This window comes from Vicia villosa, linkage group LG5 (genome assembly GCF_029867415.1).
Source record: "Vicia villosa cultivar HV-30 ecotype Madison, WI linkage group LG5, Vvil1.0, whole genome shotgun sequence".
NCBI lineage: Eukaryota > Viridiplantae > Streptophyta > Magnoliopsida > Fabales > Fabaceae > Vicia > Vicia villosa.
In genome coordinates, this window is record NC_081184.1 from 152,687,873 (window position 1) to 152,712,595 (window position 24,723).

Consider the following 24,723-nt stretch of genomic DNA (forward strand, 5'->3'; position numbering starts at 1 on the left):
GATAATGAATTGCATATCCCAGATGAAGTCGAAGAAGAAGCAGAAGATGCTGAAGTTGAGGAAACTGACGATGACTACCTATTGTCGAGAGATAGGTCGAGAAGAGTCATCAAGCCACCTCAGAGACTTGGATATGCAGATCTTATAGTTTATGCCTTAATCTCTGCAAGTGAGGTTCTAGACGAAGAACCTAGAGACTATAAGGAAGTTATGAGGAGTCGAAATAAGACTGAATGGCTGAAGGCCATGGATGATGAGATGAAATCTCTTCATGATAATCATACTTGGGAACTGATCAAGAAACCTGTTGGGGCAAGGTTAGTCAGCTGTAAATGGATTTTCAAAGTTAAGGAAGGAATTGAAGGAGTGACGTCGAAAAGATACAAGGCAAGGTTAGTTGCAAGGGGTTTCACTCAGAAAGAAGGTGTCGACTTCAATGATGTGTTTTCTCCTGTTGTGAAGCATAGGTCCATTCGAATGTTGCTTGCCATGGTGGCACAGTTCGATCTTGAACTGGAACAGATGGATGTGAAGACTGCGTTCTTGTATGGTGATCTAGATGAAACGATCCTGATGAGGCAACCTGAAGGGTATGTCGAAAAGGGGAAGGAAGATTATGTGTGCAAGTTAAAGAGATCTTTGTATGGGCTGAAACAATCTCCTCGACAGTGGAATAGGAGATTCGACAATTTCATGGCACGCATAAGTTTCATTAGAAGTCAGTTCGACCACTGCGTTTACTTCAGATTTCGACCTGGTAATTCATTTGTTATTTTGTTGCTTTATGTGGATGATATTCTCATAGCAAGCAACAATGTTGAAGATGTGACGAGGGTGAAGGCTGAACTCAATAAGGAGTTCGATATGAAGGATCTGGGAGCTGCTTCCAGGATTCTTGGAATTGACATTCGAAGAGATAGAAAGAAGTCGAAGTTATGCCTATCTCAAGAGGCATATCTACGGAAGATTCTTGAAAAGTTTGGTATGTCGAATTCGAAGCCAGTTGTGACTCCAACAAACCCTCAATTCAAGCTGAGTATTGATCAATGTCCCAGTACTGATGTCGAAAGAGCCTATATGAATAGCATTCCGTATGCTAATATAGTTGGTTCTTTGATGTATGCTATGGTTTGTACTAGACCCGACATAGCTTACGCAGTCAGTCTTGTAAGCAGGTACATGGCGAATCCTGGAAAAGCTCACTGGCAAGCATTGAAGTGGATTTTAAGGTACATAAATGGGTCTCTGAATAGAGTCCTAATTTATGGTGGAGCCTTGGGTGAAAATAGTAAAGCAGTAATAGAAGGATATGTCGACTCTGATTATGCAGGTTGTATGGATTCCAGAAAATCTATTTCTGGATACGTTTTCACTATGTTTGGCACTGCAATTAGTTGGAAAGCAACACTTCAGAAGGTTGTTGCTCTATCAACCACTGAAGCGGAGTATATTGCCCTAACTGAAGCTGTGAAAGAAGCATTGTGGCTTGAAGGTTTTGCGAAGGAGCTGAAACTTCAAGGTCGAGGTATCACTGTTAAATGTGATAGTCAAAGTGCAATACACCTGTCGAAGAATTCAGCCTATCATGAGCGAACTAAGCACATTGATGTGAGGCTGCATTTCGTCAGAGGAGTAATCGAGCGTGGAGAAGTCCAAGTGCTGAAGGTTTCGACTGAAGACAATGCTGCTGACATGATCACCAAGACATTGCCGAGTTGCAAGTTTTTCCACTGTATGCAGTTGATAAAGCTGCATGAAGAAAGCTAGTTTGTTCCTTGACGTTGTAGAGTTAGGTCCAAGGTGGAGATTTGTGAGATATTGGATCGAACTCTAGTATTGTCGAAGGGTAGCTTCTTGGTTCGACAGTTCGACAGAGTTAAGCATGAAGTCGAAGGATTGTTCACATGCTGGTGTCGAAGTGTGCATGTTGTAGTCGAAGATGGGTCTAGCATGCAGATGTCGAAGATGCTAGGGTTGTTAGCATGTTAAATTAGGTTTTAGTGTTTAAACCCTAATTTGTTAAGTTAGCTTGTTTATTAAGTTGGCTTGTGTAATGGGCCTTGCTGAAAAAGCCCATTAGTTAGTATGTTAGGTTTTATTATAAATAGCATACTAGTCTCTCATCATTGCTAAGCTGCAAATCCTAATTTAGGGTGAGAGAGGTTATTTGTTATTCTTGTAAACTTGTAATCTTGTTTTAAGAGAAAGTGAAAGAATAGCAGTTATAACCAATTATTGTGTTCCTCTTCTTCCTTGTCCTTTATTCTTCCTTGTTTTATACTTTGTTCTTGGCATTGAATTCACAACACCTTTGAAGCATGATGATCTCCACGATAATAGCTTTAGAGCGCCTTGTAGAAAGAGAAGAAAAATATTGGAATACTAGACAAAATAAAATTCAAAAGCACCACCATCCCATCAATTGATAAATGCTTATTTTTCCAATCACCTAGTCTTCTTCTTAATCTCGATACAATTGGCTTCCACACATATCCCGACCAGAATGCCAAGAAACACGAAGAAAAAAAAAGAAGAGCTTATCTCAAAGTTAAGAAAAGAGGACGTCGCTTCAACGAAATCCGGGTCCAAATTAACACTCAAAAGCCTACTCTTGTTCAAATTTATCCAAAGCCTGGAAGCAAGCTCAAAACCACGAAGAATGGCCTTAAAACTCCAAAGATTACTCCAAAAATCTTCTCCAATCAAAATAGTGTCATCGACAAATTGGAGAATATCAAAGTGAGATTGTTCATTAATACAAAAACTCTTGAAATCTCCCACAGTAGACGTCATATTCATCATCCCCGCTAAATCTTCCACAACCAAAAAAATAAAAAAAAGGGCAAAATGAATCTCTTTGGCGCAATCCTCTAAAAACCGTAAAATCTCTGGATGTATATAACATATACCAACAATCAGTTCGTTGTTGCTTATGATCTTAATGTACACTTGCTTCGTTTGTTGTTGTTACGAAAATTTCATCTTTTTTCTATGTACCATGCCCAATATTAAGCTTATCATACTCAACATGAGATGATGCAAGAACATATAGCTGAAGGTCAAATGACCCGGCATTTTTATCTAATTTTAATTACTCAATGCAAGATCTAAACCAACCTAGTTTGATACCAACTATAACATCCGAATAAAATTATCTAGAATATCTTTAGAATGTCACTTAACCAATATATATGGATAAATAAAATCACATGCGTTAAAATATTGACATATAACATTAAGTATTCCTCAAAATTTAAAATTTTAAGCATTTATCTAAGGACCAGTTTATTTTGGCTTTTTTTAAAAATGATTTTTATAGTGTTACCTAATTTTATAAAAAAAAAGTTTTACAAAATTTTTTTTATATAATTTTCAAATGAAAATTTTATTTGAATAGTTATTTTTGAAATACAATTTTAGGTATTTCATCTATTTATGGGGAAAAAATTTAGATATCAAAATTTTAAAAAATCACTTAATTTTGAAGCTATTTTAATTAGATTTTCTTAAAAATCATTTTTGAAATATAACTTTTTACAAAAATTGCGATTTTAACTAAGTTTTGGTCTTCAATAATGTATGTTTATGTTATAGGATGTCAAAATTAGTGTTTCATTTTAAAAAAAACCAATATAAAAAACTTGTAATATTTTGAAAAATAATTTTCAAAAATTTATTTTCAAAAATATAAAGAAAAAAAATCTATTTTTTAAAGCTGAAACAAACAGGTATTCATTGAGTAGCTTCTTAATACTTAGTTCAATTACACAAAGTAAAAAAAAATAAGAATATAACATATCACACTAATACTACTTAAGTTGTTAAACCACTTCATATCTTATCGTAATAAGTACATCAATAGTCCTGTAGCATGAAGTGCAACATCCAACTCAAGTAGCCGCTTCTTTACCTTATCTACAAAAAAGATGAATGGGATGAGACTAGTTCTTAGTGAAGTAACTTCTAAAATCATAGGAGCTCCCTCAGCTAAATGACTTTCATGAACTTGAAATTCTTTTTAGCTATTAACATTATAACATGGTATTCAAAATACATCATACTAACTCATTCAACAAAAAAATAAAGTATAACACGAATAATATCTTTGTCATTTTTAATTTTTGCAAACACTACTGAACGTGAATGTATCCAATAGTATTCCTACACCGATCAATTATCATATATAAGTTCTCTCATTTTATCGACTCTACCTCACAATTTTTATAGCTAATAATATTGTATTGTATGACTAGTGATCATAGTGCCCCTAAATTCAGTATTATAATCATTACCATACATTTCATAAAGTTTGAATAAGCAATCACTAATTATTAAACGCCCATAAATAGGGGTGGTAAAATGGGCCACCCATAAAACGCCTTATGTCCGCCAAAAAACGAGCGGGGCGGGCATGCCCGCCAAGTAAAATAGGCATAAAAGTCATGTCCGCCCCGCCAAGACGGCGGGTTGGCGGACGGCGGGTTTACCCGCCTATTTTTATTTGTATTTTTTTAATAGATTAATAGTTTTTTTTACCTTTTAACTAAACTTTTCACTTATTTTTTAAAACAATTTTTTATAAAAGCAACTTTTTAACAAATTTACTTAAAAAAATATTATATATATTTATAAATAAATATATAAAATAAACCATCAAGAATTATAATTATTAGAATAAACTAAAAAAAGAGTGAGCTTTGGAGGAGGGGCGGACTTTGGCGGGCGACGGGCTTTGGCGGGGCGGGTATGGCGGGCAGCAGGTTTTGGCGGGGCGGACTCAAGCGAGCGGCAGACCTAAAATCCAAACCCAACCCGCCATTTTTTTGACGGGTGCGCGGGCGGCCCGACGGGCCACGACCCGTTTTGCCACCCCTACTCATAAAGATACTTTACATTTAACTACTAACTCATAAAAATCATAATTTCAAAGTATTTGTCACAATCAATTAATTTCCAACATAGTTTATTTAAAATTGAATTCAAAATCCATAAGATGTCTTCGTTATATAAGAATGTGAGAATGAATCTGAACCATTAAATTTTAAAATAAATGTTGGAGAATATGTGTGAATTTTTCTCTCTCCTACATTATTTATTTTAATAATGGAGGAGAAATAATAAAAGATTCACACATAATCTCCACCATTTATTTTAAAATCTAATGATTCAGATTCATTATCAAATTCTCGAACGATATGTCATTTTAAGGTACTTATACCTAACTACATATCACAAAAAATCAAAAAAAAAATCAATAAGTTTCCAAAAATTAAGTCATTCACTTTGGGATTTTGAGTTTGACAGCATTAATATAAATTATTCATTCTAAAATCTGAACAAGTTTTATACCCAACCAATAGTCACTAATCATAATAAAAATTATTGACCTTATCTAAGTGAATTCTAGCCTAATTAGGAAACTCTCCTTCTTTGATCAAAGTCAAATTTCAGCCTATAGCAATTCAATCAAATAATTTTTTATCAAGAAAACTTCATGTGTAACAATCTTCATAGCGAGGGAAAAAGGAAATCTCAACTTATCTTATTCGTGAATGAATCCAATGAGATAGGTTGAGAAAAAATAAAGTTTGGATTAACAAAAGAATGAAGAAAATGGGTATGAATATGGAGGGTGGGGGAATGTTTTAGTTGTAAAAGAAGAAAAATGAGAAATGACTTATTTCATGTTATTTCATTTGTACCCTTTTGATCTCCCTTACTTAGATATCTACTAGTTTGTCTTCTGCCATATAAATTGTTGTGTTTTTTTTTTAATATTTTGTGAGATTTTGGATTGAACTCTAATATCTCGACAGAGATAGTTTTTTTGTTTGACAAGAGATTGAGCATGTTGTCGAAGTCATGTATGCTGTAGTTGAATTGTGTTCTAGCATGCAGTAGTTGATAATGCTAGGTTTGTTAACATGTTGAATTGAGTTTGTTTGTTTAGCCCAATTGTTTAATATAGCTTCTAGCCTAAGTTAGCTTAGTAGTCTATAAATAGACTAGTTCTCCCAATTTGTTGAGAGAGGACTGTTGCACCCCAAAATTTGCCCATCTGATTTCACTTAATTGGCTTACACATCTCATAATTTCATTCATTAAGTCATCTAACACACATACGTCATTAATCAATAAATTTGGTTTAGGATCGGGATGTTGGTAATTAGAGCTTCTATGGTCAGATTGTCAAGCTACAACAACATTTTATCAAGATTTCTCTAAAACATCGAGTGCATATGATTTTACCAGGGATTCAAATAGATATACTTGGTTTAAAGCTTTTATTCCTTCCCTACTTCAATTTTTATCTTCTTCAAGGACTTCTTCAATACATTATTGTGGTGGTAGGTTGAAATATGAGTGTGACGGTATAGAGGATCGACTTCTTCATTTTGATTAATGCAATTTTTGGTATTATACTTGTTACTTCAAAGGCGATTTAATTTGGGAGTTCATTGGGAAGTGAGGATTGACTGAGACAAGATACTGGAAGCATTTTATTCAAGGCAAAGTCAAAATTCATAGAGAAATCAAATAAGTTTGTTTCTTCCTTAACTAGTTCATCCATGGATTTTGAGATTTAGAGTCTCCTACAAAGAGTCATTTAAAGGATTCAAAGGAGTCCAATTTAAAAATGAAGAGAAACGTCCTCGTGAATTATTAGAATCATAAGTCACTACAAATATGTCCAAGGTACATCCAAGTTTGAATTACACATATATATTTCTTCAACCTTCACTACAAACCCATTTGAAGAAAAGGCCATACACCAAAATTCCAAAAAAAAATATAATATTTAAATACTCACTGAACCTCCATATCAGCAATATTCAACAAAACAGAATTGTTACAAAAAACAGAGTTGGTACATAAAAGGAAACCGCCTTGCACTTAACGCAGTCCGAAACTATAAGCCTACATGCTTCAAACCACAACCTCGCTGCAAACTAAAAGGACTCGCCGTTCACACTCTGCACATGAAAAAGAAACGGTCCTTCGAGCCAAAACGTGACGAAGCCAAACTCCATTCAATGCACTTCTCAAGCCTGCACAATGCCAATAGTTTCATCATAACTGATGTTCCAAACCTGCAGCATTCAACAACAAAAAGAACTCAGCATACAATTCAAAACACATACATCCCTGCCAAATACACATTCAATAGAAAACCATAAACAGCATGCCATATCCAGCCATCCATTAACCCATACATAAGCCTCATTTTTGGACCTAGCATACAACATACAGTTTCACAATCCTATCACTACATATTTAACAGTTTCAGCCCACCATGTAAACCAACTTAACTATAAAAGAGTTAACAAACTTCTAACCATTTCCCACCCCTGTTATTTGTAACTGTTTCAACCACATCCTAACAGAATTTTAAACCTAACTAACTTCATTCTGTTATAACCAAAACCAATCTATAACCAACTTTATAACTACCCTAACAGAATTCAACAACCTAGTATTAACCACTAACCAATTCCCATTCTAATTCCTAACCTCTAACTGAATTCATAACAAACTTTCAACACTCATAACAGAAAATCAGAAGTGAGTAACAGAAAAATCCAGAGGAACTAACCTTGAGAAACCCCTATATAACTCATCCTTCATCTTCATCATTCACTTCTCATTCTTCACCATTCTCCATCTTCATTCTCTCTGAAACTTCTCATTCTTCACCATTCTCCATCTTCATTCTCTCTGAAACTTCTCATTCTTCTCCATCTTCATTCTCTCTGAAACTTCTCATTCTTCACCATTCTCCATCTTCATTCTCTCTGAAACTTCTCAATCTTCACCACACTTCAAGTCCTCACACCATGGCTCCTTCAATAACATTCAAACCTTCAGCTATTCTCCAATCTTCAATCTTCCTCTTCTAATTCGATAATCATCATCACTGATCTATTGTTCTTCATCTTCAAAAAGTCTGCAAAATAACAACCATAGCAAACTCAGAAGCATCAACAATACAACAACAAGATCCATCGCTCACCATTAATCTGCATCGACAACGAGTCAATCCGATTGAACTCAAACAAGTCAGAAATAGAAGATTAAGGAGAAGAAGAATCAATAACAAGAAAGAGCTCAGAGCACACATACCGGATGGATTCGTCGTCATCTTCGCATCGGCTTCAAATCAAGGTTGATCGAGGAAACGAGAAGCTTCGGAGATGAGGTATTTGCGTTTGACGGCGATGGCGAAGTGATGAAGCCACCGGAGCAGGTCCACCGCCGCGTCAACGAGTAGAGACCGAGAGAACTCGAGACAAGATCGGAACTGAGGGAGTGGCCGGAGTACTCATCGAAGAAGATAGTGACGCCGTCGCGTCGTTGACCGAGGGAGATCGCGCCGCCAGCGTTTCGCGAAGGAGATGAGGGTTTCTCTTGAAGCTGAAGCTGAATCTGAAAGGTCACATTAAACGAACCTAATTCCTCTTTCTATTTCGTTTTTATTAATTTTATTTAATTGAATTTTGTTAATTAGTCTGAAAAATAATCATGGATCATTTAGTTCCTTGGGCCGAATTACTAGGTTCACCCCCCTCTGGCCCATGTTCTCTTAAGTTAGAAGAAGAACAATAACAAAAAATGTTTGGGCTATAGTGCTAACCTCACCCCCATGAGACCCATACACACCATTTTTGGTGTGCTGAATAAACATGAACAAAAAACAAACTCTGTTGGGCTATCCTGGTTGGGCCCTACGCCCAGCTACTCTTCACAATCTCATTTTCACTGTTCACCCCCCTGTTTATATCTTTTACTTAGGTTTAATTAGTTTTTTTTCACCAATTTCTTTTAGGTGATAAAATACTATTTTCTCCTACTAATTTTAGACTTTAGTACTAATTTTTTACATATAAAAATGACCACTAAAAAAATATTAGTTTAGGCTTGTATTTTAATTCTTTTGCTTGATTAGAATTCTTGTTCTTTGTCATATAAAAATCAATAAAAATAATAGTCCTTTAATTCACTTTTGGTACTATATTTTGCATTATTGCTTCCATGTTTTGTACCATATTTCAAGTCATTCTTTTTAATTCAATTGTTGCACTAATTTTGTATCATTGTTTACTTGTAATTTTGATCTTTGCTTGTGCTTGTAATTTCGTTCATTTACTCCTAACTTTAGGTAGAGACCATGATAACATTAGGATCTAGAAATCCCCTTTTAAACACTTAGGCTAGTTACTTCATTTTAGGCTAGTTTTCTTTCCCTTTTCCTTTTTCGACTTTAAAGTACTTAATAAAGGAAGAGGCGAATCACATTAAAAGTGGGAGAGAAACGAGTGGGATTTATTCCCTAATCTGTTTCTCAAACACTTAGTGAGAGAGAAATGAGTGGGATCCATTCCCTAATCTGTTTCTCGATCACCACAAAGAGAAATGAGTGGGATTCATTCCCTAATCTGTTTCTCGATTATTAGAGAAATGAGTGGGATTCATTCCCTAATCTGTTTCTCTATCCATGTAGAGAAATGAGTGGGATTCATTCCCTAATCTGTTTCTTTGACATCATACATTCTATGTGATTCAACTCGCAGATTAAAATCCCTTAAAAATCACCAACCAAAAACGTCTAAAACATCTAATAAAGGCTCAGACCTAAATCAAAGTAATGAAGTGGTGCGGAACCTTGTATTGGGTTCTGTTCATCACGGAATTACCCTAAAAAATACAAACCAATCATCTCTTCTCTCTCTTGCCTCCGAGGCATTCTCTCTCCTGCCTTCAGGGCATTCTTTCTCCTAATCGGACACGTTATTTCCGCTCCATTCCCAGCTTAAGACTCCAGAGGTCGAGCAGCGGAGTGCGAATGTAACTGTTCAACTAAAAAACACAAAAACAAACAGAAATTAAAGAGCCGAACTACGGCGCTCTGATTCCTGAAAAGGATACGTAGGCATTGGGTCGCGGGGCCTAAGCGAGCACAACTATTTATCAACCTTATTTTCCCCGTGTTTCTTTTCTTTCATTTGCATGCATTCCCTTAGTGATTAAGCTTTAGATTTATACACCCTTTAGATAGCAACAAACATAGGTGGATACCATCGAGTACGATGGGCGTGAGGGGTGCTAGCACCTTCCCCTTGCGTAACCGACTCCCGTACCCTATCTCTGGTCGAAAGACCTCGTTCTTATCCATCTTAGGTTTTCTGATATTCCTTTCCCTCCTTGGGATAAATATATTGGTGGCGACTCTGTCTGATTTTCGCGAGCGTGCGACAGCTGGCGACTCTGCTGGGGATTCTAGCTTAGTCGATCCTAGCTTTTGTTTGTTTCCTTTCTTTGGGTGTTTATTTATTACTTTATTGCTTTATTGCTCTACTGTTTTATTGCTTTATTTCTTTATGCCTTGCATTTTATTTTCATATACTATGATTATTATTATGCTATTCTGTTGGGATGGGATGTTACTGATTTGAGGTAAAAGGCCCAATACCCAGGCCAGAGTGATACTTAGGCTACCTAGGACAGAGTGGATAGTCATGACGCCAACAGAATGTCAGGTTCTGTTGATTGCGATCATGAGACCCACGACCAGTTGAGGTTCAAATGGGGTACCATTGTTGGCATGTATTTGCAACAATGATGGTGTCTCAGGAGAACTGTTAACGCTGGAGACCTTTTGACCTACCTTGTACTAGATCATACCTGTGAGAGGGGTTGGGAAATTTTGTTTTGCAGGAAAACATACCTCCATCCCACCCTATGCCCATTCAGACTATCTATCATAATCAACGTCGAACCTCTGAATCTGGAAGGTTCGACCTTATTTGACTTATGCAAAGGTTATCTATCCTGAATCAACGTCGAACCTCTGAATCTGGAGGATTCGACCATCTTTGACTTATACAGAAGTTCTACATCAGTTATCTATCAGAATCAATCAACGTCGAACCTCTGAATCTGGAGGGTTCGACCATCTTTGACTTATGCACCGCCTAGTTATCAAGAATGCAACATCGAACCTCTGAATTTAGAGGATTCGACCACATCTTATTGACCATGAGAAGTTATTATCACAAGAGGCCTTGATCCTTGATCCTGATTCCTACTGCATTTGCATCATCATTAACATTTTTGCATTCATGCATATGCATCCATGGTTACCAAGACTCCTACATTCTTCCTCTCCATCAGATCAGTCAAGACGATTCCTCAACACCGATATCTGACAAGAGCTCACAGAAAAAGAATCATGGGGAATTACAAACAAGATCAAGCTACTATCAAAGAACCCCATGCCTCCTCATGGGGCACCTTCCACCATTGGAGCCTGAAGACTTTATGTTTGTCAGAGAACATTTCATTTGCATCAGAATAAGGCCAAGCTTGCCATTGTATAGATTCTCTAGTATTTTCAATTGTATTACTTTTGTTGTTATCAAGTACTATTCATTGTAAGAAACTCATTCTGTTTGAATAAATAAAAATAATGCAATATACATGTTTTTCTCAAATCATTTCATCTTTGTCGTTATGTTCATTGATATTCAACTCATTTGTCTTAAGCAACTAAAATAGGAGAATGATGAAAAATCAAAAAACACATGAATCACTAGTTGTATGCTTTTGGAACAAGATCCTGCTGAGGATGTACAGGCATTGTTTCAATTCCCAAACACCGGAGTTATAAGGGAGTGAAACCTTCGTCAACCCCTTTGAGCCTAAGGAGTAGTAGTTTCTTTTCAAAAAATACAACGAAACCCTCAATCTTAACCGGGGGCAGGGTAGACTTCAGTTAGTGCGACCGAGCGCTCAACTTTCAGGTATTCCATCAGAGGATCAATCCTATCTCATCTCTCACAACGAAAGAAGAAGAGCACTATCCACAATGGAAGTCTCTCATTCACTAAGAAGAAGGCAGTCACAACCTTTTCATCAAGTCAATCACCAAAGTCATACAACTTGTTCCCGAACGAGACAAAAAAAAGAGTGAAAAGAAAGTATTGAATCATGATAAAAAAAAAAGAAACAATAGCCCGCTAAGTCAAAAAGAAAGGAAAAGCTTTGAAGCAAATGACTTAGGCAAAAATTAGGGCATATCCCGCTGGACAACGAACACCAATATCAAAAGAAACTTTTTGTCCAGGCAAAAGTTAGGGAAAGCAAAAGGCAAAGCAAAAGAAAGAAATCCTCTAAGGTACAAGTTGTTGTGACCATCAACAAAAAGCACCAAAGGGTGGCTGCCACCTCCATCAAAGTCACAAAGGATCCTCATCCATCACAATCCTTCCTGAAAGGTGAACACTCGTGTCAAACTAACTGAACGTAGGACTGGAGAACATCACGAAGAGGGGTGGGTTAAGTAGAACTTGAGCCTTTATCCTTTGTTTCTTAAACCGTGAACCCGACCACGTTACAACCCTTAAAAGTCCTAATTGAAGCAGGGTTCGTTCTGAAAGCATACAAACTGTGAAATCATGTCAAAACTGACTCCTAATGTTGCTTGTCACTTGTGTTAGTATCAGTACAACATTTTGACAAATAAAACTTTTCTTTGAGATTAACATGTGCATTGCATTCTCATTATCCTTTTCAAAACAGAATTGTCTCCAACTTGAAAGTAAGTACTTGATACCAAGGAAAGTTCAACATCGAAATTCCGTCGAGTAATCTTACAAAGGCAAAGGTTGGTCATCCGCAAAGCAAATACCTGAAGCATCCATCTGGTGGAAGAGTTCCTTTCAATCTGGGGCATTCATTCCATGATCAACACTGGGGCAGACCATTGCAATTTCCATGATTCAAGCATCATCAGAATTCTATCTCAAAAGAGATCATGCAAGCTGGGGCAAGCTAGTAACAATTCTTTTCTTCATCTTCAATCAAGTGTCAGATATCGAGACAAGTATCGAGGGGTCAAGCCAAACACCTCACCTTCACCAACAATTTCACAAGCAATGACTTTTCCGCAAGGGAACACTCCATTCACTCCTTGTATCCCGAAAGCAATCATTCCATTCATAATCATACATACATCATGCATAATCATTGCATTTTCATTATCATTTCACCCGCATGATCCAATCATCAATAATCCAGGGGCATCCACCCTATCTCGAATCAAGCAGAGTTTCTGAACTCCATCCAATCTATTCCCCCCACAAAGCAGAAACCCTGATCAATCAGTACACTGCATATAGAAATCATTGCATCGCATCTTCAGAAGTGCACTAAATAAATCAAACATTTGCATTTGAAGCATAAGCCAAGTTACTCATCAGATGAGGCCCCTACAAGTACAAATTGATATTCTACTGGATCACTCAGAGTTACCATTGTGGTGTCATCTCCCAAAGTCAATCATGTTCATCTTTCTTCAACCCAGAGTTGATGTTTTTGTGTTAAACCCAGAGTTGACTCTCCTTTAATCTTTTAATCCCGAGTTAATTATCTCTTCCCACTCAACTCAGAGTTGACGGTTATGTCTTATTGATTTCTTTTTCCCACTCAACCCAGAGTTGACGGTTATGTCTTATTGTTTTCTTTTTCCCACTCAACCCAGAGTTGACGGTTGTCCTTTGTTCAATCCAGAATTGATTCTTTTTTCCTCAACCCAGAGTTGATGGTCACCTTTTATTCAATCCAGAATTGATTAGTTCTTTTTTCCCACTCAACCCAGAGTTGACGGTTGTCCTTTGTTCAATCCAGAATTGATTCTTTTTTTCCTCAACCCAGAGTTGATGGTTACCTTTTATTCAATCCAGAATTGATTAGTTCCTTTTTCCCACTCAACCCAGAGTTGACGGTTGTCCTTTGTTCAATCCAGAATTGATTCTTTTTTCCTCAACCCAGAGTTGATGGTTACCTTTTATTCAATCCAGAATTGATTAGTTCCTTTTTCCCACTCAACCCAGAGTTGACGGTTATCTTTTCTCCTTCCCCGCTCAACCTAGAGTTGACGGTTATGTCTTATTGATTTCTTTTTCCCATTTAACCCAGAGTTGACAGTTATCTTTTATCCTTTTCCCACTCAACCCAGAGTTGACGGTAATCTTTTATTCGACCCAGAGTTGATTCTTCTCCTTTCCCACTCAACCCAGAGTTGACGGTCGCCTTTTATTCTTCCCACTCAACCCAGAGTTGACGGTCACCTGTTATTCTTCCCACTCAACCCAGAGTTGACGGTTATTTCAAATTGTTCATCTATCCACTTTCAACCCATAGTCATTATTCAATTACTTTCTCTCAACCCAGAGTTGATATTCTTTCTTTCTCAACCCCAAATTGATTTCCCTTTATTCTTCGACCCAGAGTCGACCCACTCCTCTTTTTCAACCCAGAGTTGATATGTATTTCATTTCTAACCCAGAGTTAATTTGTTCAATCTAGAGTTGATACAATCTTCCTCAGCGGAGTTGACACCATGTCTTCCCTAGTGGATTTTATCTCTCATCAGGCAAATTTTAAGGTTCTCCTGATATTTAATCTTCTTCTACCTTGAATGATCGAAAGGCTAGCGCCAATCTCACCTTCAGGTCTAAGACGATTAAATAGGGGCAGCTGTTGCACCCCAAAATTTGCCCATCTGATTTCACTTAATTGGCTTACACATCTCATAATTTCATTCATTAAGTCATCTAACACACATACGTCATTAATCAATAAATTTGGTTTAGGATCGGGATGTTGGTAATTAGAGCTTCTATGGTCAGATTGTCAAGCTACAACAACATTTTATCAAGATTTCTCTAAAACATCGAGTGCATATGATTTTACCAGGGATTCAAATAGATATACTTGGTTTAAAGCTTTTATTCCTTCCCTACTTCAATTTTTATCTTCTTCAAGGACTTCTTCAATACATTATTGTGGTGGTAGGTTGAAATATGAGTGTGACGGTATAGAGGATCGACTTCTTCATTTTGATTAATGCAATTTTTGGTATTATACTTGTTACTTCAAAGGCGATTTAATTTGGGAGTTCATTGGGAAGTGAGGATTGACTGAGACAAGATACTGGAAGCATTTTATTCAAGGCAAAGTCAAAATTCATAGAGAAATCAAATAAGTTTGTTTCTTCCTTAACTAGTTCATCCATGGATTTTGAGATTTAGAGTCTCCTACAAAGAGTCATTTAAAGGATTCAAAGGAGTCCAATTTAAAAATGAAGAGAAACGTCCTCGTGAATTATTAGAATCATAAGTCACTACAAATATGTCCAAGGTACATCCAAGTTTGAATTACACATATATATTTCTTCAACCTTCACTACAAACCCATTTGAAGAAAAGGCCATACACCAAAATTCCAAAAAAAAATATAATATTTAAATACTCACTGAACCTCCATATCAGCAATATTCAACAAAACAGAATTGTTACAAAAAACAGAGTTGGTACATAAAAGGAAACCGCCTTGCACTTAACGCAGTCCGAAACTATAAGCCTACATGCTTCAAACCACAACCTCGCTGCAAACTAAAAGGACTCGCCGTTCACACTCTGCACATGAAAAAGAAACGGTCCTTCGAGCCAAAACGTGACGAAGCCAAACTCCATTCAATGCACTTCTCAAGCCTGCACAATGCCAATAGTTTCATCATAACTGATGTTCCAAACCTGCAGCATTCAACAACAAAAAGAACTCAGCATACAATTCAAAACACATACATCCCTGCCAAATACACATTCAATAGAAAACCATAAACAGCATGCCATATCCAGCCATCCATTAACCCATACATAAGCCTCATTTTTGGACCTAGCATACAACATACAGTTTCACAATCCTATCACTACATATTTAACAGTTTCAGCCCACCATGTAAACCAACTTAACTATAAAAGAGTTAACAAACTTCTAACCATTTCCCACCCCTGTTATTTGTAACTGTTTCAACCACATCCTAACAGAATTTTAAACCTAACTAACTTCATTCTGTTATAACCAAAACCAATCTATAACCAACTTTATAACTACCCTAACAGAATTCAACAACCTAGTATTAACCACTAACCAATTCCCATTCTAATTCCTAACCTCTAACTGAATTCATAACAAACTTTCAACACTCATAACAGAAAATCAGAAGTGAGTAACAGAAAAATCCAGAGGAACTAACCTTGAGAAACCCCTATATAACTCATCCTTCATCTTCATCATTCACTTCTCATTCTTCACCATTCTCCATCTTCATTCTCTCTGAAACTTCTCATTCTTCACCATTCTCCATCTTCATTCTCTCTGAAACTTCTCATTCTTCTCCATCTTCATTCTCTCTGAAACTTCTCATTCTTCACCATTCTCCATCTTCATTCTCTCTGAAACTTCTCAATCTTCACCACACTTCAAGTCCTCACACCATGGCTCCTTCAATAACATTCAAACCTTCAGCTATTCTCCAATCTTCAATCTTCCTCTTCTAATTCGATAATCATCATCACTGATCTATTGTTCTTCATCTTCAAAAAGTCTGCAAAATAACAACCATAGCAAACTCAGAAGCATCAACAATACAACAACAAGATCCATCGCTCACCATTAATCTGCATCGACAACGAGTCAATCCGATTGAACTCAAACAAGTCAGAAATAGAAGATTAAGGAGAAGAAGAATCAATAACAAGAAAGAGCTCAGAGCACACATACCGGATGGATTCGTCGTCATCTTCGCATCGGCTTCAAATCAAGGTTGATCGAGGAAACGAGAAGCTTCGGAGATGAGGTATTTGCGTTTGACGGCGATGGCGAAGTGATGAAGCCACCGGAGCAGGTCCACCGCCGCGTCAACGAGTAGAGACCGAGAGAACTCGAGACAAGATCGGAACTGAGGGAGTGGCCGGAGTACTCATCGAAGAAGATAGTGACGCCGTCGCGTCGTTGACCGAGGGAGATCGCGCCGCCAGCGTTTCGCGAAGGAGATGAGGGTTTCTCTTGAAGCTGAAGCTGAATCTGAAAGGTCACATTAAACGAACCTAATTCCTCTTTCTATTTCGTTTTTATTAATTTTATTTAATTGAATTTTGTTAATTAGTCTGAAAAATAATCATGGATCATTTAGTTCCTTGGGCCGAATTACTAGGTTCACCCCCCTCTGGCCCATGTTCTCTTAAGTTAGAAGAAGAACAATAACAAAAAATGTTTGGGCTATAGTGCTAACCTCACCCCCATGAGACCCATACACACCATTTTTGGTGTGCTGAATAAACATGAACAAAAAACAAACTCTGTTGGGCTATCCTGGTTGGGCCCTACGCCCAGCTACTCTTCACAATCTCATTTTCACTGTTCACCCCCCTGTTTATATCTTTTACTTAGGTTTAATTAGTTTTTTTTCACCAATTTCTTTTAGGTGATAAAATACTATTTTCTCCTACTAATTTTAGACTTTAGTACTAATTTTTTACATATAAAAATGACCACTAAAAAAATATTAGTTTAGGCTTGTATTTTAATTCTTTTGCTTGATTAGAATTCTTGTTCTTTGTCATATAAAAATCAATAAAAATAATAGTCCTTTAATTCACTTTTGGTACTATATTTTGCATTATTGCTTCCATGTTTTGTACCATATTTCAAGTCATTCTTTTTAATTCAATTGTTGCACTAATTTTGTATCATTGTTTACTTGTAATTTTGATCTTTGCTTGTGCTTGTAATTTCGTTCATTTACTCCTAACTTTAGGTAGAGACCATGATAACATTAGGATCTAGAAATCCCCTTTTAAACACTTAGGCTAGTTACTTCATTTTAGGCTAGTTTTCTTTCCCTTTTCCTTTTTCGACTTTAAAGTACTTAATAAAGGAAGAGGCGAATCACATTAAAAGTGGGAGAGAAACGAGTGGGATTTATTCCCTAATCTGTTTCTCAAACACTTAGTGAGAGAGAAATGAGTGGGATCCATTCCCTAATCTGTTTCTCGATCACCACAAAGAGAAATGAGTGGGATTCATTCCCTAATCTGTTTCTCGATTATTAGAGAAATGAGTGGGATTCATTCCCTAATCTGTTTCTCTATCCATGTAGAGAAATGAGTGGAATTCATTCCCTAATCTGTTTCTTTGACATCATACATTCTATGTGATTCAACTCGCAGATTAAAATCCCTTAAAAATCACCAACCAAAAACGTCTAAAACATCTAATAAAGGCTCAGACCTAAATCAAAGTAATGAAGTGGTGCGGAACCTTGTATTGGGTTCTGTTCATCACGGAATTACCCTAAAAAATACAAACCAATCATCTCTTCTCTCTCTTGCCTCCGAGGCATTCTCTCTCCTGCCTTCAGGGCATTCTTTCTCCTAATCGGACACGTTATTTCCGCTCCATTCCCAGCTTAAGACTCCAGAGGTCGAGCAGCGGAGTGCGAATGTAACTGTTCAACTAAAAAACACAAAAACAAACAGAAATTAAAGAGCCGAACTACGGCGCTCTGATTCCTGAAAAGGATACGTAGGCATTGGGTCGCGGGGCCTAAGCGAGCACAACTATTTATCAACCTTATTTTCCCCGTGTTTCTTTTCTTTCATTTGCATGCATTCCCTTAGTGATTAAGCTTTAGATTTATACACCCTTTAGATAGCAACAAACATAGGTGGATACCATCGAGTACGATGGGCGTGAGGGGTGCTAGCACCTTCCCCTTGCGTAACCGACTCCCGTACCCTATCTCTGGTCGAAAGACCTCGTTCTTATCCATCTTAGGTTTTCTGATATTCCTTTCCCTCCTTGGGATAAATATATTGGTGGCGACTCTGTCTGATTTTCGCGAGCGTGCGACAAGGACGATTGTTGTTATTCACTTGTAATCTGAAACCCTAATAGAAAAAGTGCATAGAAAAACAGCTGCAACCAATCCTAACTTTTCTTCTCCTTCTCTTTTCTCTCTCCTTCGTGAAACCTAATAGGGTTTCTTGTGTTTGTTCAAGAAACTCAATCTTTCTCATAGTTTAGTTTGTTCTTGGCGGCACTCCATTACAACAAACTAGTGCAGTGGGCGTGGAGAAAATGTTGTCAACAAAGTTTGAGATTGAGAAATTCACCAGTGTGAATATTTCAGTTTATGGTGCTTGAAGATGCAAACCCTTCTTGTTCAACAGGGTTTGTTATAAACATTAAAAAGATCGGAGAAAATGAATGTTTCCCTAACGGAGAAGGAGAAGGCAACGATGATAGAGAAATCCCACAACGCTGTCGCTTTGAGCCTTGGTGATAAGGTTCTCTGACAAGTGTCGAAGGAGAAGACGGTGACGGGGGTGTGGACGAAACTCGAAGGTTTGTACATGACCAAATCGTTGGTCAATCGTCGTTACTTAAAGCAAGCTTTGTATTTATTCAAGATGAGTGAATACAAACTCTTGAGCGAACCACTGGATATGTTCAACAAGTTGATTCTTCATTTGTAGAACCTTAAGGCTACCATCAGTGATGAAGATCAAGTGTTGCTGATGTAGTGTGCTTTACCAAGATCTCATGCTCACTTCAAAGAAACTTTCTTGTAAGAAAGAGAGTCCCTAACCTTTGAAGAAGTTCAATCAGTCTTATACTCTAAGGATTTGAACGAACGAAATGAGCAAAAACCATTGTCTTTTGGTGAAGGTTTGTCCGTTAAGAGGAAATTCTAAAAGAAAGATGACAGGTTTGAGAACAAGAAGGTAAAGGTCGGCAGAAATCTTATGGTGGTGATACTTTTGAAATTAAGTGTTATCATTGTAAAAGGGAGGGTCACACACGAAAGGAGTTCCCTAATCGACAAAATAATCATGGTGTAAAGGACAATGTTAATGCAGTCATTGTGCAAGATGACTCTGAATCATCTTATGTACTTGTAGTTTCAAGAAATAATTCTTGCATGGAATGAATTATTGATTTAGGTTGTTTTTGGCACATGACTCCAAACAAAGGTTTGTTTGAGGAACTATGTGATCAAGATAGTGGATCAGTATTGGTGGGAAACAATAAAGTCTGCAAAATTATAGGAATTGAATCTGTAAGATTCAAGCTCCGTGATGAGTCAACAAACTGGTGTCAGGTATGTACCTGATCTGAAGAGAAATTTGATTTCTCTTGGTGAATTCGACAAGAAAGGATATGTTTTCAAAGGAGAGTAAGGTATCCTAAGGATAATGAAGGGGTTGATGGAAGTCTTGATAGGCATAAAAAGGCATGGCTTGTATATCTTTGATGTTGAGGTTGTAAGTTGTTCAGCAGATGTGTTGTCCATAAAACATTTGTCTAAAAATAAGTTATGGCACATGAGATTTAGCCTTGTCAGTGAAAAAGGCCTGATCGAATTATCGAAACAAAATTTGTTATGTGGTGACAAGGTCGAAAAGCTGGAGTTTTGCGAACCTTATGTATTTAGTAAATCCTATAGTGTGAAGTTTAACAAAGATAAACAAAGAACACATGGATCCCTTGATTATATTCATGCAGATAATTGAGGGCTTGCAAGGTGTCCTTCATATTTAGGTGTAAGGTATTTTCTATCCATAGTTGATGACTATTCTAAAAAATTATGGGTATTCATTCAGAAAGTTAAGGATGAAAATTCAAAAGTTGGAAGACTCTGGTCGAAAACCAAATTGGCAAGAAAGTCAAGAGGTTAAGAGCAGACAATGGTCTTGAATTTTACAATGATATGTTCGACAACTATTGTGTTGTGTCTAGTATTCAAGACACGGAACTACTGCATGTACTCCTTAGCAATGTTTGGCTGAGAGGTTCAATCAAACAATCCTTGAAAGAGTAAGATGCATGTTAGTTAGTGCTGAATTGAATACGGTGTTTTGGGTTGAGGCTGTTTCGTCAACATCATATATAATAAATAGATGTCCCTCGACTGTCTTGGAGATGAAAACACTTGAAGAAGTCTGGTCGGGACATTCATTTAATCTCGACAAACTTAGAGTACTTGATGTGTAGCCTATGCTCATGTTAGGCAAGACAAAATCCAACCTAAAGCTCTGAGATGCATATTTATGAGATATCTTAAAAGAGATCAGACATAGCATACGAAATGAGTCTGCATAGCTTGCGCTAGTAATATTGTATTGATGTACTTTCATGAATAGAGTATTAAAACAAAATTATAAAATACTCAATTTTATTTGTATATAATGTATTTATATAAAGCAATACAATAAATATTGCTTAAAAGATAAAAATAAAATTACTTATGGTCCCTTAAATGTTTTTATTCATGTTTTAGAAAAGAAGCTATTTTTGTTATATCTCATAGTAACATCTATTCCTTCCCGCTCAATTTTATCCACTTTCTTTCATTACAAACAATCAAAAAATCATTTTACAACTATCTACCTTTCATTTTCATTTATTTTAACATTCTTTTCTTTTACTACTACTAGTATTTTTTATCTTTTCACTAATCCAAACTTAACATTAAAGAAAAATAATCAAATGAATGACTATACTTAGACTTGATCATACACTATTATAGTATAGCTGATGTGACCATTGAAAGTGAGCTGTACAATACATAGCAATAAACATATAATCGGTGACATTAATCAATAATTGTACGCAATGTCTCTCAGAAAAACACTATACTTCCTCTGTCTCTTATGATTTGTTTATCTTCAAAGCTGAGAGAAACAAACAACAACAAAAATGACAAAACTCACAGTTACAACGTTAATAGGCATAATCAAAGACAAAGCCTCTCAAAGCAAAGCTGTGTTACTCTCCAAACCCACAACTCTCTCCCTCTTACGCGTCACGACTCACAACTCCTTCTACCCTCCAACTCACAAACATATCTCCACGCTCCTCTCTTCCACCGACGGCTCACGCGCCACCGCATCAGCTTTTTTAGAGCTCCTCATCGACCGTCTTCACAACACCAACGACGCTGCTGTCGCACTCAAATCCCTCATCGTCGTTCATCACATCATCAGTCAAGGAAGCTTCATCCTCCAAGATCAACTCTCGGTTTACCCTTACACCGGTGGGAGAAACTACCTCAACCTCTCGAATTTCCGACGGAACACAAATCCGACATCATGGGAGCTTTCTTCCTGGGTTCGATGGTTTGCTCAACATATAGAGAATCTTCTATGTACTTCACGAATCTTGGGTTTCTTCTTTCTTAGAAACTGTTCATCGGATGGTGAAGAGAGGGTTTCGGGGATTACTAATACTGATTTGTTGAAGGAGTTTGATTCGTTGGTGACTCTAGTTGAGGGAATTTGCAAGAGACCAGATCGTGCTTTTGATTCCAACGAGAACAAGAGAAGGAACACAAACAAGTTAGTTGATGAGATAGTGAATTTGGTGGGTGAAGATTGGGTGGTGATAGAAACTATGGTGGTTGTTGAAGTGAGAGAGTTTAAGGAGAGATTGGGGTGTTTGGAATTTGGAGAAGCTGTTGAGTTGGTTTGTTGTTTGAAGAGATTGGAAGAGTGTAGAGAGAGGGTGGTGGTGATTTTGGAGTTCAAACAAGGGTTTTGGGATTTGGTGAGAGATTTGAAGGAGAAAGTTGGAGTGGAGGTGTATAAGGAAAAGGGTAAGGTGCAGAAAGAAGGAAGAAGGTTGAGGTTTAGTGAGTCGGATCGGTTTTCTGATCGAGTTGTTAGTTCTCGTGATTTCATTCGGTTTCCATCTGGAAGGTTCTTGTAATGTAATGTATTTGATACAATCTCAAAAGCTTAGTTATTTTGTTATGTATAATGTAATGTTATATGATTATGATTACAAGTATAGGGGTTAGAGATATAATTTATTTTTCTGATTAATTGGATATGGTTAATTTGAGTTGTTATTAATTAGGAAGAAGAAAAAGAGAATTGTTGTTTGTCGTTGTTAAGAATGTACGGGAAATGAAAAGTTGAGAATCTTGGACTTTAGAAAAGCACTAGAAAGGTGGAAGAAGGTTTCTGCAACTCCTAGTGGTGCCAACTCGTGTGATAAAGTGGTTATTGGAAGGTGGGAAGATGATAGTTAGATGAGTGGTGATTTGAGTGTCTACGTTACGAATATGCTAAAAGCATATGATTCGGCTTTAGCAGTGGCCCGCAAGAGTAAAATATTAACATGATAAGTACTTGCCAATTTAATTGTAATGTCTACATGTTTCTTTTCTTGACCCAAGCAACTGAAATTTGATTAAATGTATTATGTGCTATTCTATGGTGTCATCCAATTACATAATGCTATGTTTGGCATAGTGAAGAAAGTTAGAAGAGAGAAAAAAATAAGAGGTTGTAAAGAGAAATAGGTGAGAAATAAATTAGATTTTGTAGAAGTTATAATTCAATATCTTGTATGCAATATATTATTCAACCATTAAAGAGTTCGATTGTGTTGAAATAGTGTGTTGAAGAAGTTGTAGTTAATATAGTTGTATTTTGTACTTGGTGGTTTGGATTTTGTGTTTTGTTTGTTTTGGGTCTAGGCTTTAGTTGCCTATATAAATGCATTGCATGATGTAAATAATAACACATTCAATATAAATCCTAATTTAACTATTTAATTTTCATATTTTCTCTTTTCTTCTTCTTCTCTCATCTTTCTTGAAAAATCCTAATTGTTCCAACAAATTGGTATCAAGAAGTCTGAGTTGTAATTTAGAGAGAATCTGTAATGGCAAACGGAACAACATTCGTCTGTGTTGGCTCTCTCCTTTAACACTTGAGCAACATCAAGTTTCTTTTCAAAATCAAAACCAATTCAAAATCATTTCATCACCTAAGAGAGATTTTTTCTGACACTCGTCTGTGTTGGCTCTCTCATCCAACACTCGTTCGTGTTGATCCTTTTGCTTGTACACAGACATTTTCAAACCTAACATACTTTCAACCTAAGAACTATGTAAGCTCTGATTTTTTTCATTATACTTGGGAATACGTAGGCACAAGATTTTGAAATCTTGTCAAGCACAATAATAAAAATCTAAAAAAAAATATTCTTTTTCTTTCTTTCTTTCACATAATAAGTAGAAGATCACACGTAAACATAAGAAAACATTTTTTCGCAAGACTAACTAAATGGGTCCTGTTGAGTACAATGGATGTGACGGGTGCTAGTACATTCCCCTTACATAACCGACTCCCTAATCCTAATTTGGTTGCGATGACCATCTTATCCTTCGTTCTTTTGCATGTGTTATCAATATTTTCCTTTCCTTTTGGAATAAATAAATTTCGATGGCGACTCTATTGTATTTCGAGTATGCGATGCGCTCAATTTTTTCTTGCGCTGCGACACTTAGATGCAATCAGGATGCTGAGACGACTCTACACTGCCTGAGAGATTGTGAATTTGCTATTTGCTTTTGAAAATCTATTGACTTCTTGGATCATTATTCTTCCAAGGGGATAGTTTATATGATTAGATTAGACATGACATCAATGTTGACTCTCTCTTTTTTGCCGCTTGCTGGTGGTTGTGGTGCGTTAGGAACAAACTGTATCTTGCGAATGAAGTGGTACCTTGTTATACTTTAAAATCCATCATATTGAATTATGCTAATCTATTAGCTAAATGTTTTCTCAAGCATAATATGTCTCATTCAACGAGAACGATCATGTGAAATTCATGCAAATATAGTAATATGATTTTGAATCTTGATGGCAATAACCTCTGTAACTCTGACGTCTCGAGTTTTGGTGGATTGATTCGAAATGTTGATGGTGTTTGGATTCACGATTTTGTGGGTAATATTGGTTATTCCAACATCCTTCATGTTGAGTTGATGACAGTATACCATGATTTACGTATGACCTGCAAACT

The 24,723-nt window shown here is 36.7% G+C and overlaps 1 protein-coding gene across 1 annotated transcript; it reads left to right on the plus strand.

The window, feature by feature from the left end:
- Positions 1 to 21,498: 21,498 nt before the first annotated feature.
- LOC131603261 (putative clathrin assembly protein At4g40080) lies at positions 21,499 to 22,655 on the plus strand. Its single transcript, XM_058875563.1, has one exon. It carries the CDS (start codon positions 21,604 to 21,606, stop codon positions 22,609 to 22,611), a length of 1,008 nt encoding a protein of 335 aa, XP_058731546.1. The 5' UTR covers positions 21,499 to 21,603; the 3' UTR covers positions 22,612 to 22,655.
- The last annotated feature ends 2,068 nt before the right edge of the window (positions 22,656 to 24,723 follow it).